The sequence below is a fragment of the Trichoplusia ni genome, chromosome 2, assembly GCF_003590095.1.
Source record: "Trichoplusia ni isolate ovarian cell line Hi5 chromosome 2, tn1, whole genome shotgun sequence".
NCBI lineage: Eukaryota > Metazoa > Arthropoda > Insecta > Lepidoptera > Noctuidae > Trichoplusia > Trichoplusia ni.
Window position 1 is genome coordinate 11,150,150 of NC_039479.1, and position 14,120 is coordinate 11,164,269.

At 34.4% G+C, this 14,120-nt stretch overlaps 1 protein-coding gene across 1 annotated transcript in view; it reads right to left on the reverse strand.

Moving 5' to 3' along the window:
- The window catches only part of LOC113507114 (nose resistant to fluoxetine protein 6), a 39,716-nt gene that overhangs the window by 2,929 nt on the left and 22,667 nt on the right, over nucleotides 1-14,120 (reverse strand). The window contains exons 3-7 of the mRNA XM_026889976.1: nucleotides 12,408-12,601; nucleotides 8,791-9,055; nucleotides 7,058-7,218; nucleotides 5,603-5,771; nucleotides 2,729-2,922 (exon numbers count right to left, since the gene is read on the reverse strand). Coding sequence (XP_026745777.1) covers nucleotides 2,729-2,922; nucleotides 5,603-5,771; nucleotides 7,058-7,218; nucleotides 8,791-9,055; nucleotides 12,408-12,601 — 983 coding nt within the window. The remainder of the gene's footprint in view (nucleotides 1-2,728; nucleotides 2,923-5,602; nucleotides 5,772-7,057; nucleotides 7,219-8,790; nucleotides 9,056-12,407; nucleotides 12,602-14,120) is intronic.

Genomic DNA, 14,120 nt, shown 5'->3' on the forward strand with positions numbered 1-14,120 from the left:
GACTACGTTTGCTATCGCAGTTCTATCAGTAATTTAACCTTTACCTAGAATAGAACAACCTTTATCAGAAAACTAGTTTTGTCTGCACCCACGTGTTGTTTTAGACTACGTAAATAAGAGCTTCTACAAAATACTCCACTCCATTAATTAAACGTACTTGCAAATTTTCCAAGTTGAAGATGTGTCAAGATGGTTTTTTATTTTGCAGTGTGCCTTTTCTTTGAGAATATCTTAGTGACACATAGGTATACGAATTTAGACTTAAAATATTTGCTTTGAGTGGGTAAAGGTTAATCAAACCAATTAGTATCCAAGCGTTATAATGATACCGTAGGCAATTTCGAGAAGAGGAGACGCAAGTATTTGACGCTGAATGAGGTTTTTATCCAGAAGTAGCTTGAAAACTATAATTGACAAGGATTAAAAAACTACAGATATTGAAAGTGTACGAAAGGTGTCGTTGTTTTCTTGTTGCAGGTTTTCAGACCAAGAGATCTCTGTCCTCCAATGATACAAAAGCACTCTTCATTTTAATTTTATAATTCTATACACAAATTCCGTGACGTCGCTTAAAAGGGTTGTTGTGTGTTCATGTCACAAATAAAAATATATGAATTGATGCTCTATTGAGGTGAAACCACTTGTAATTCAAGCGTACTTTCATTTAATTGGAGAGTGCTTTAGAAATACATGTTTATTTATTTCAATAATAAATTAAACTAGCTGTATAATCCGTTAGGATGAGCTAGGAACGGTTTTAAATGAAACATTTTTAGTCTAATCTGTTGTAGCTGTTATGTAAAATTGTGCCTGTCTAGCGATGTACATACTAAGCCGTATTGGGTTCCATTTCGAGGCTTAAGTATTTTGAAGTGTAAAAAGACTATGAGTATGGAATATGTAATAACTGGCTTGAATAAGGTTCCTAAGCTCAGTTACTTGGGCAACACGATACTCCTTAGTCAGCCTGGTTGTCAGACTTTCTAACATCTGACAATCAGTAACGACTGTCAAATATGTGTATATTACAGCCGGAACCCACAATTAAAGGTAACAAAATACGAAAGAACTTGATAAGCCATAGATGGACATCCACCGACGGACAAACCGTATCATGTGCAGCTTAAACTGTGATCGATCAACTTGTGAAGTTGATCACCACTAGCTTAGCCAGGAACTTCACATCTCTACCAAGAAGCGTTAGTTCAAATTTATCCACCGTTATTCAGTACACTAAGTTCCTCTAGCAAATAAGAAGTTCTTTTGTAACTTACGGTGGCTTCGTTCTACCGTAACGCAAATACTTCTGTCATGTTTATGTAATGAACAGTAATGGAGGCTTAAGTACATAAGATCAAGTACATAGGTACTAGGTAGCGTCAGCGAAGCACTTGTGGTTATTTATGGCTTGTTTTGTTCGTTTGAGCAAACATAAGGACATGGTCAAGGGCTGGCAGAGTTCAGTTCTGGAAAATTCCGTTTTGAGCTTGGCTTGGTAGTGTTATAGATTTTTGATGATAGTTCTTGATCTATAAGTGTGAGAAATCTTGATATAAAGTTTAAGGTATTGGCTAGATAGATCGAAGCTTGTCTTGATAAGGGGTTTGGTAAGACATGGCATAATTTTTGTAGGCTTTTTTGCACCTAACGACAAAAGTGTCCATATAAAGGCTTGGTTTGACAAGGGGTTTTGCAAGACATGGCAAAAAAAATGGGCTTTTTTCCATCTGTCGACAAAATACTCATGTAAAGTGTACAAATAATACTGACTACTAGATTGAAGCTTGTCTTGATAAGTGGTTGTGTGTGTGTGTGTGTGGCTATAATGACATAAAAGTCAGGGGTAGCTAGTAACTTGTAGGTACCAGCACATAATAACAATAGAATATTAAAAATGCGTTTCGAAAACTCAGATCATAATTTCATTGTTTCGTTTTCATGGATAAAGCTATATATGTCAATAATGGAAATGACACTTGAAATATGAACGGATTCTGCTAAATGAGATGTAGATATTATATAATGCTGTATGCACTACCAACACAATTAGGATTCCTAATAAATCAAAATCAAAATTTGAATTCCTCGTTAATGAATTCCAATAAATAGATGAAGCTGAAATTCATCAAAATTAATGTTATCTACAAAGCACTGATAATTGTACTTATTGCCAATGAAACATTAAAATTTGGAGCGTTTCCCGTGAATCATATAAATACAATGCTTTACAGAATCTAGATAGTCGTTATTAATAACATAACTATCGGTTGATGGACCAACTTGTTGGACAAGGATTATTAATATTAGGCTAATTGGCATGTTTCGCCATTACTTACGCATTTATTATACCTATTACAACACTATTTTTCATTTCCATTGGCCTATTGATCATTTTGTTTATCTGTCTACTTTCTACTTTTGTGTCTTTTACGAAATAAAAAGAAAAATACTTGTATACTCAGTTCCGATTAACTCTGACTTATTAAAAAAAAAACAGAAACCCATTGATCGGTCGCTTCTCATTAATTTAAGGAAATCAGCTAAGAAATATTGACATCGGAAAATTTGGGCGTAAGCTTTCCATTTCGAACATTCCTAGTCATACACGCGATTCACTCCTTTTTGAACTCCTCTGAACTCCCACTTTAATGACACTATTCTTCATAATTCAACTGGATAGACCTTCGCAGAATTTCCACAGTCATATAAAAACAAAAGAAGTACTCACGAGATCCCGTAATACACGAACATGCTGATGTCGTACCAGTAGATGGCGAGGTACCGGAGGGCTGTAGAGGCTACCGCTATACCAGCGAGGAGGGACCAGCCCAGGGTGCGGTACTTCCAGATGACGACCATCAGGGGTAAGGTGGCGACGTAAAGCTGCATGTCCATGCCGATCTGGTGAGTATGGGTGAGGCACTGGGGAAAATAGATGGGCTTGTTGTAAATGTGGTAGGATAGAATTTAGAAGATTTTTGGGAATGTAAAGTTGTAGAAGAAATGTTTTTGGCATGTAAAGACTAATGAGTTTGTAGATTTTGGATTAATTGATTTAGCTTGTAGATTTTACAGTATTTGATTATAAACAGCAATAAGTGTAAGGAAAATAATAAACGAGGTGTTATCGTAAAAGTGATTTGAGTGAGATTCCGGTTATGGACATCGACCGGTACAACAATATTTTTTAAGTTTATTCTGTGACAAACTTGACCTAAAAGCCTCATTTTCTTTTAATATATTAATCGCACGTTATAAACAAAATTAATCAGTAAGAGTGACTTGTCAATTTTAAATAAATTAACATAATATCAAGTCAATTAAAAATAACTTGATAGTGAAACCACAGAAATTCCGAAATCCCATATAATCCATTTAATTATTAATTACCGGTATTAAATATTTGTTTATTTTTAAAAATTCATTTTTATCCTCCTTTACAATTACAATACTTTTGCCTGTAATTTTTTAGGTATTCTTTACGCAAAACATCACGCATCCAGATCGAGCCAGCTATCTTTTGATATAGGATTATATTAAACGTTGAATTCTCCCTGAAATTTTCCATACTTTTTTGCAACAAATTCCTCAATTGCATACCATTTTTGCCTTGTACAGAGTATTTTTTCCAATGTTTTAAGTAAAATATTTTATTTTGATATCAGCAAAAATACGTACACCATACATGCATTAGCTCATAAACTGTATTCTTCTTTGTAAAATAATCTCGACAGAACAAAAACAAATACAGGAAAAACTCGATTGATAAAATTGATTCACACCAAAACTCAATTAACCACTTGAGATCCATGATCAGAGCGATAAAGCTCTGAACACCGATAGGAAACCTCAATACCTCACTCGCCTACTTAAAGCGTGTTTGGTTATATAACATCCATGGGAATCACATAACCGGTTCAATAGATTACTGTGTCACTCGATCGTACATTGTTAATTGTTGCCGCAAGAAACTGTATTACGAGAGATACTCTAAACGCACCTAGCGTATGCTAGTAATCTAAGATAGAGTAATTTGGAAAGAACAAGCTTTTTTAGAAAAAAAAAACGCCTTCCGCATTAATTTTTTTTTAATAAGACGGCTCCTTCCTTTAGTTTTTTTTGCTTATAATGTCGCCGAGTGTTCCACAAACATTCAAGTCACATGCACAAATAGAGTCAAACTCAGCAAAAGCGTACGTGTATCGCACAAATGCTTCTGTGTTACGCTACGGATTAGGTGTCTTGGCCTCTACCATTACAAGAAGTGTTTTATAATGAAACGACAACTGGTAGTCGAGTGCGAGGACGTTTAGCATTTTTTATCCTAGTGTTGCTACTTACTATGATGGAAGAATAATTTTCCCAGTAATAAGGCATATGAGGCTGCTAGTTGTAACAGAACGAAATCTGAGGTTATTTGTCGAGCTATATGTTTAACACACGTAAAATTTAAGGTCGCCGCTTCGGTCACCGGTGACCGACCGTGTCAACCTCACGGTTTCCGGTGAGTGTTCTATCTCGGGTGTAAACGTTCTTTTAATAAATATATAATTCATAAATATTTGCCGTTATATAAGCCTGTTTGCAGATCAGTTAATCCATGCACGTATGAATAAATAATAAACATATGTCAATGCAAACAGATTTATGTGTTTACAATATTAATTACCGTTATCAGAGGTATACAAACAAGGCAAGTCAATACCTCTAAAGAAATAAAATATTATAAATGAAATTGCACAATCAATTAGGTATATTTAATGAAAAGTGTTTTTCGAAGCCACTTTTTTAATTGTGGTTATAAAATGTTTACCCTAAAATTATGATCATTTCAATTAAAATAAATAATTTTATATCGAATTGTTTGAAGTATTTTTGAATAGATTTAAATGAAATAAAATGACGTCCCGACTAATAATATGAATGGAATGACTGGATTGAGTCTTAACAAAACTATAAGACGAAGTTCACATTTGGGAAGAAAACATGGCGTCTGCAAAATCAACCGATTTACGAGGTAAAATTTAAAAAAAGAAAGATTTTGTTAAATTATCGACAGGAGCAGCAGTAAAACTAAATTGAATTTAGCTCTACCCTTTAGACTAGCACTGAAATCTGATATTGTATAAAATATTTAAAATTCGTATTCAGCAAGGCTTTGCAATTAGGTTCGTTACGTTATCGGCGAAATAAAATTCTGATTTTATAGAAAACCAGAGATAGGCTAACGTTTATTCGAGGAGATAATAAAATATAAAATATGAATTCAACGAAACTAAAATTTAAAAACAGAAAAAATAATTAACAAGATTTAAGTATATTAGAGACAGATATGAAATACCTTACGTGATTCCAAAACTTACTTTGTATTGAGCATACCAAAGGAAAATTCTTACCATCTTCGTACATACTCTCAAAAGTATCAAAACTAGCAGCCTTTGTTACTTTTGTAAGTGACGATTTAAAACACTTAATTGTCTCTATATTCCACTTAACATGAACACAAACCGCAGTACCAAGACCGGTGACATATTGCTATGCCTTTGCCATGCGCTTTACTTGAAAGGTCTCTATCAAACCTCTTTTGATCAATGTCACTCACCATGTCTTCAAACCCGAAGTAGTTATGTATGAACAGGAAGCTCTTCCACATGTTCTTCTCACAGACTCTGCTGTGCTCCTCCACGACCAGGTTCCACTGCGGGCCATTGTTCAGGTCAGGCAGGATGTATGTGCAGAACAACATCAGACTGACGAACAGGGGGAATAGCCTGGAATAGAGATATATGTGTAATAGTATGTAATAGGTTTCTCCCTGTATGTGATTCGGGGTGCTGTGGAGATATGTCTTTCGATAGAAGTTTTTATATAGTACAAAATGAGGATTATAGTATTAAAAGAAAATGATACAGGGAAAGGATACGGTTTTATGTGTGATGTTTCCAGATAACGTACTGAAGGTAGAAGAAGATACTATGGGTTCAAAGTGACTTTTATTACGTAGGTAGTTGTCTGTATAAAATGGTGTCACCAAGTGGACAAAAGGAAAATCCAAAATAGTTCATTCAGTAATTATGCACAAAAGAGGTTTTAATGTAAACGTAAAGAAAAGGCTACTTCAAAACTCATTTCAGAAATTAATTGATTGTAAAACCACGCCCCTTCATTCCGATACTCATCAACGGACGGAACGGCATCCCGGTCTGACAGAATCCGTAGTCGAGATTAATAGGTAATTCTATTATCGGAGCTACGATTCCCCCTTCATTAAACACCAATTTACTTGTCTTAAGCTCTGAGCAAACAAATGCTACGGGTTAGTGTACGGACACTAAATCGGTTTATAACGATATTACTCGTGTTACAAGTGGCACGTGTTCCTCGTAGCCATCAAATCTGTTATAATGATGTCAATCATTAACAAAATCTAATTAGACGGTTATCCGTCGTTTCGATACGTCTAATCTATTAGCATGATTCGTGTTTTTTAGTTGACGGAATCGATTTTCCCACTTACGACATAGCAGATATTTATTTTTACGTCTATTGTGAATTTTGATGATTCAAAAGATGTGTCGTTTTTCGTACCTCATTTCTATGGTTTTAGATAAAAAGCTGTAAAAACCCTTATTCAAAACAAATGACGCCTTAGTACGAATTCTGTCGAAAAAGTAGTAGTCATAACTTGTGTGAGAATCAGTTTTCTAATGAAATTTGTATACTTAATAAGGTAATGTATAGGGGAAACAGTGTTGAGCCAGCGTTCTTGGTGGACTTAGGTCTTCACAAAAAATGATGACGTAGGACATTTTTAGAGTAACTATTATTTATCGTACTGATAGACGGATGATACGACTTCGCCCGATTCAAAAACAAATCCAAGTCGGAAAGGAAAGAAAGGATGAAAAATCCAAATAATTATTTCCAATTCCGTAAATCCAGATTAATTGCGAAACTGATTTAATTAATGGTCCCGTTTTAAACGAAAGATGTATTAACACTCGAAAGTGTAATCAATCTTGTTTAATGATGATGGCGGCGATAAATGTTCGCTTACCTAAACCATCTGGCGACGAGGCGGTCCTTCAGGTTGATGGTGCCTTTCTTCTCGAGGTCCTGGAGCAGGTTGTGGGCGTTGAGGAACCCGCTGAGGTACAGGAAGCTGTCGGTGTACAGGATCGCTGAACGCCCCACTACTGCCCACGGCATGCCGAAAACCTGGACACCGGGTATTGTGATTAATAAAATTGTCGTTTAATAAAAGATAGTGATGGCTGTTCTTGTGGAGAACCGCAACATGAGAGGGAAATATAGCAAAACTTTGAATCAATTTGAATTTAAATTAAGAAGATGATAAATGATTTTCTTTGCAAAATAATCCTTTGGAACCTTATGAGTCCTTACCACAGTCTCTCGAAACGATTTTCAACTGACAAAATTTTGGAGGCACGTGTGTTTTTAATCCAATAATTTTAGGTATATTCCCAAAAAAATAATGAGAACACTAGACAAATACTTTTTCAGCTTAATTGTAGGTCTTGCACGTGTTGGAGGTCGATAAATAAATATTCTACTCAAATTATTAAGAAATATACTTCAATAATCCCTTATTGAGTAAGACAGATATACGAAGACTGATTAAATATTATTAAGTACAAGTACGTAATGAAAATTAAGCGTGAAAATAAGGAGTTACAATATACGCTAAGTGCTCATTAAAATTTCAACAAACTTTTGCGAGTGTTGAGTTTCTAAATTTGTAATGTATTAGAGTTTGATTCGGGAACTGTTTATTGACTGATTTGAGGTAACGAGAGAAGAAACTGATGAAAACAATGTGTTAATACTAATTTTAAGAGAGAAGGAAATATTTTTTTCTTAAATATAAAGAGAAAAACTGAAGCTAGTTCTTTTAAAGAATTAACTTATCTAGGATCCGTCACTTTAAGAAGTGAACAAGCTAGAAAAGCAAAGGTACTTGTTGATTTCCTCAAAAATAGTTAGAATTATTTTTGCAGCTTTAATATGACATTTGGCACACAATATTTTTTTATACAATGCAGACTTTATGGTCATCGTTGCTTGTTCATTCCATATGGCATTAAGATTTAAATTTTAAATTATGTTCTTTAAACAATTGACAATCGGAATTTTTGAATGCCATTATAATTAAGACTATGTTCGATCATGGAATAATTACTCTATTATTTGGGATTCCCCTTGCCTTAGACGTGGGTGGGTTAAATAAACATGTAATTGTAAATACAAAAGACAATGATTTTATGCAAATCGAATAGTCTACTGACTTATATCCGAGCAGTGTGTATGTCTATTTAATTTTTTCATACTTTGTTTATATGGGCTTTGAATCATAGGTAGAAACAATTAAGCGGTATATTATCAAAATTCCGCATTTGTTTTGTAAAGGTATCATGACCTTGGTATTATAACTCTGAGATTGTTGTTGTTTGGGACTAAAATAGAAATTGGGTTGTCAGTCACTGGCCCTAGCGACAAATTACAAAGTCGTTTTTGTGCGAACATTAATAGCATTTAGTATTATTTAACATGATCGTTTGGGTTGAGAGTAATAAAAATGATTGAAATGATGAAGAAACTATAGAGGGGCTGAGAATAACATCTTCCCATATTGATATTGACAGAGAATTGATCACGAGAAGGACCTGTACCACTTTCAAACCAAATCGATGACGATTCAAAATTTTTGTCTCCACTTTTAAACGTAAAGCTAGCATTACCACTATTTTTAAATGAATTCACAATACTTACAGCAGAAAAGCTGACTTTATTCACGTAGGGACTGTGTGCCATCGCCATGGACTTATGGGCAATGAGTAAGGCGAACGCATTCATCCCTCTGTAGGCATCCACGCCCTTCACTTTGGACGCAGAGTCTGACAGATCGAAGACTTTCCTCAGATTCCTCTTCAAGGAAAACGCGTTCAGAAGCTTCTCGAAGTTGGTCACTCCTTCTTTACCATCGTCTAGTATGGTTCCTAGACTCAGAAGTAAGAGTATTGCTAAAAAGAATGTGCTGCAAGAAAAAAAAACAAAAATATTAATTACCGAACTATTTTAGCCATGCTAAACGGACTTCTCACAAGCATGGTAGATAATTTATCATAGTACAGGATGCAACCAAAAAAAGCTGTACAAAAAAACCAAGTAAAACAAATGCCGTACGATTATTACTTTTAATATTGGTAAGGTAAGGAATTCCAAAATTTAAATCCAGGATTTACTGCAGTCAATGAAATGTCAGAAAAATCTTATCATATAGGTTAGTATATATGTATTTGTAAGTAGTGTTTCCCTATTGAAGATATTCTTCAATGTCTATATATGCACAGTAATACTGTCAGAACTCTCACGTTACAGCAAAACGTTTCAATGTCCCTGTTTCAAATTAAGACATAAGTCGTGATTATGATATTTATGATCTTGAACTAGCATCTGTGTATGTCCCATGACAACAATTGTCATCACGTCTACTGTCTCTATTTGTTTTTAACAATTAAATGAACACGATTTTGTGATATCTATATTTGTCTTCTCAATATCTACATTCCTTTTTAATACTTCCATCATTGTCGTTTGATTTTAAATTTGATCTTTCGGTATGTTGATCTTCAAGAGTATCACCGATGTCATGGGCTTACTTATTATTAGTTTCCCATTATGCCTATTAAAATTACCTACCTTATTCTATGTATATAGATATTACATTTGCCCTAAGCTTACTTATACAGTGAGATATTATAGAGTCTAATCGATCATCCGTCACAGATTTTTACATCATTTTCCTATTATGTGAACATTAGTTCATCCAGGCGGTATCTTTAGATGTCATTGATTATGTAGCATGTGATCACACAGCGTAAATGAAGACATGAAGTAATAATTAATCATCGACCAATTTAGCACAGAATTGTAATAGAACGCATTACAATGATGGTTCCAGAATATAATGCAAGGAAGATTTAAATAGCAGCAGGCTTTAAAGAAACTTTTTGTTGTCTTTCACCTGAATCTGAATTGAAACTCGATTCTAACTGAGCGTGGGAAGAGATGCAAAGAGGTTTTTATGCTCTCATATCTGTATCGCGATGGTTTATATGGTTTGCATGGAATTCTATAACACATCATTGTGTGTGATGTGAATCATTTTACTGTTTAAGTCCCAAAATAATGATACAATTTTTCAATCGCACGCATAGCCGAGCAGTAAGCGAAACCGTGCCCAACAAACTACGCGCAAGGTGTCGCAGTTTCGATTTCGTTCGAACATGTATCTGGGTGAATTTCCCGGACCCAAAAATTGCGTGGCATCGATGAAATCGGTACTAAAAAGCATTGTTATAATGTTCTAACATTTTTTTTTAGGTAGATGACATAAAAATCTATCTGTAGCACTAAATATTTTATTAATATAATTAATAGGTTTTCCAAAAAAAAAAGTTAAACCACATAATCTTTCATCGCCGTGTTTGTCCACGACTCACCTTGATGTATTAAAGTCATCATTGATCAAAAATGTATCGTTATTTATATTAAAACTTAGTTTTATTTGGTTCGTGAATAGTTAGAGCATTGACTCGGAATACATTTATTCAAATATTTACACAATACAACGTATGGTTAATAAAAAACCATTTGTCCCAGAACTACCTTTCATCGCCATGTCCTAAACATATTTGAGAATATTGCATATTCTAACGTTTTGCGTCGCTCCCGTTTTGCGTTAAACGTTGCATATAAGTAACGTCGAAAGGCTAGACAAGGAACGACGTGTGTACGTGCCTGCGTTTTCGAGCTATAATTAAAAGTATTCAATTTTTTTGGTACTGGACATTTTTTCTTTCATCGCCGTGGATAGGTCTAACTTCTATTTCAATAAGTTTTTAATCTCGATTGAGCATTCAATACAATGCCATTTATATTTAGCTTATTTGTAAAGTGTTCATTACTGTGAATTATTACCAGTTTTTTAGTAAATTGAATTATACCCCTTGATTTTCATCGCCGTGCTCTCATTTCCGTGGTTTCCGTGGACAAAATTTGCTATGGCAATGAAAAAAAATACACGGGAATGAAAAAAATATCATCGCCGTGCCTTGTAAAACAGTTTCCTTTCATTGCCGTGGCCACGTGTTTCATTTCCGTGACTTATGTTTGTTTCGCCACTAGACAGGAATGTATCTATTTATAGTTATATTATAAAAATAATATCATGTGTGACTGGATTTTTACACATTATATTCTATTATTATTGCGTATAAATTAATAGTATTTATTTTTGTTTCAATGATTAACTTTATCATTTAAATATTCTTGTACACTATAATAACATTTCATTGCCATGGACGCCTGCTTCATTGCCGTGCATGCATGTTTCATCGCCGTGGCACGGAATTTTCAATCTTGTATATCTCGTTAGTTTTTTAAGCTATCTGCTAGATATTAAGCAAAACTGCATATCTGATCGAAAACTTGAGAAAACACTATTTTTTATTGTTCTAAAGTTGAAGAATAAAAAATCCACGGAAATGAAGATTCTTTTGGACCTGTTGAAATTCACCCATCTATGTGATCCAAGAATGCTTGGATCTGGGTGTGTATGTGCATGTAACTGGACTTTTTGTGAGACCTCCTCAACACAAGGATTAAAATCCTTCGATAAAAAAAATTGATGTCATTACAATGGTATTTGTATTTGTAGTGCTTCCGTCTTAACTGGACAAATTTTTAATTGACAATTCGAACATTTGGACGTTCAAAATTCAAGTCACGTCAGTACACAGACCGAGTACCTGAATCGATCGACTATTTAATATTAATTAACTTCATACATACATATTTTATGACATCACTGTATCTTCACGGCTTAAGGTCATTATGTGCAATTATGCGCGAAGCATTAAATATGTAAATCATGCTTGATTAATAACTCGAGCGAGTCAATCATATCGGCTCATTACACTTAGATAGCGGTGATTAGTGAACCTATTATTGTGGATGATAGTTTAAGTGTGGTTAATCCTTCGTGTCATTTGGTGATTAATGACAGTTGTGTGTAAGAAGTTGGGTTTGTTTTGAAGTGGGTCGGTTCTGTCATCTTTGTGGGTCCGTCATGTAAGTGGTTCATGTATGTACATGTTATATGTTATGTTCCTATGTTTATATTTGTAGAACGATTCTAAGATGAGCCAAAGCTGAAGGCGGAATGTTTATGGAAACATTAATAATCCCAAAATTAAAATGTAAAAATTCAGAAATCGCTGGATTAAGTAATCATGGTGCTAATCTCCAAGTTAAGTAGGAGTCAGGTAGTCCAGGAATCATTTAAAAACTTCAAGTTATCAAAAAACACGAAAAATATAACTTACATGGAAAGAGTTTTTCCAAAAGAGTATGGTCGCTTGAAGTCTTTGACTGAGCACATGGTGTTGTGAACCCTGACCGAAATTCCTAGACCTGACAGTCTCTGGGACAGTTCCTCTTCCAGGTCGAAGCTGCTGCAAGAGCTGGGGATACAGACGCCCCACAGCAGGCTAGAGTAGCGAGGCACTCGGTGACCCATCTGAAACAAAAGAGGGGTAATTAGATTTTTTTGATGTTGGTGATATAAATGGGCAAAATTAGTTTGGAATTTATAAGTTTTAAATTAGTGTAAATTAAGTTCTACTTTAACAAACATTTCAGACCTGTAACTATAAAAATGTTAGTATTTAAATATAGACATAATTTATTGCTTAATTGGAGCACATTACATTGTTGTATATCTGTATTGCCAAAAATGTGAGTGAAAATCATATATCATTTGGAACCTAGCTTTTCAGCATTTTGTAGGCTTAAATAATGATTTCGTTCGAGTATATGCAATCAGTTTATTGTTTTTGGCCCATTTTAAGTAAGAAACCCTTTAATTTTGCAACTCCATATCATCATTTAATCTAAAACTTATATTCCTCCGAGACGCTAGCACGTATGTCGGTCCAGGGCTAATAAATAAACTATTAACACATAACATCATATTCATCTAGACCGCGAGCACGCGAAACAAACCAAGGCCCGTACTTAGTTAATATTCCGAGAGCCGAACCACCGTCTACTATGTCTGCTTATTTGGTCCCACACTTTATTTTGAATCACAATTGTTATTGAGCAACACAATAGCCCTTGACCAAGACAGGCTCTTTGCTGGAATATACAAAGAATTTGTATTGATATCAACCCTTTGTCAAGACAATGCTATCCTATTTCGGTCGGAGCGCATTGTTCAAAGATAGCGTTGTTTGTTGATCGGTCTGTGCGAAAGTTGCGTGCGAATATGAGAAAATTTCGATCAAATATTTTTGCTGATATTTTGAAGCATCTATCTTATGGTCAAGCTTGATATATCTCAAGAAAATGGGTGTCTTTGTAGGCGATATACTAAGCGAACAATTTTGAAGATTTTATTTTTATTTTTAGGGTTTCTTGCCCAAAGGGTAAAGACGGGCACCTTATCATTAAGCTTAACTGTCTGTCACCAGGCTGTGTCTCATGAACCATTATAAATAGACAGTTGAAATTTGTACAAATTATGATGTATTTCAGCAAAACCAAAAGTCGAGGTCAAGCAACGTTTGGCACAATCATAAATTTCATGGGTGATAAAAACCTAAGAGTCGCGAATGACAAGTTTTTTAATTTTAAAGGTACTAGTTTTTGCGTTTATCTGTATGCTTAATACATCATTGGGTTATTCATAGATGACAGTGATCATAATTTATTTCTACATTGAAATATGATACAACGGATACAAAAATTTCTATTCATATTTATGTGACAATAAACAAAAGTTTTTTGTAACATGGTTTATGTTTTAGTTACCACTTTGAATAATATTTTCTTGTTATCGCTTTGATCTGAGAATGAAAGATTTGATTCGTGATGTGAATGTATAAGGTCCGTTTAAAACCGTTTCCACAATAGTTTTTGTATATCCGTGGTTCTGAGAAAACGTTTAGTACAGAAAGGGGAATATAAAAGGTATTATTTCTCTTTGTAAGGTTCGGTTTACTGTTGCTAAGGAATTAATACAGTGTTTTAATGTG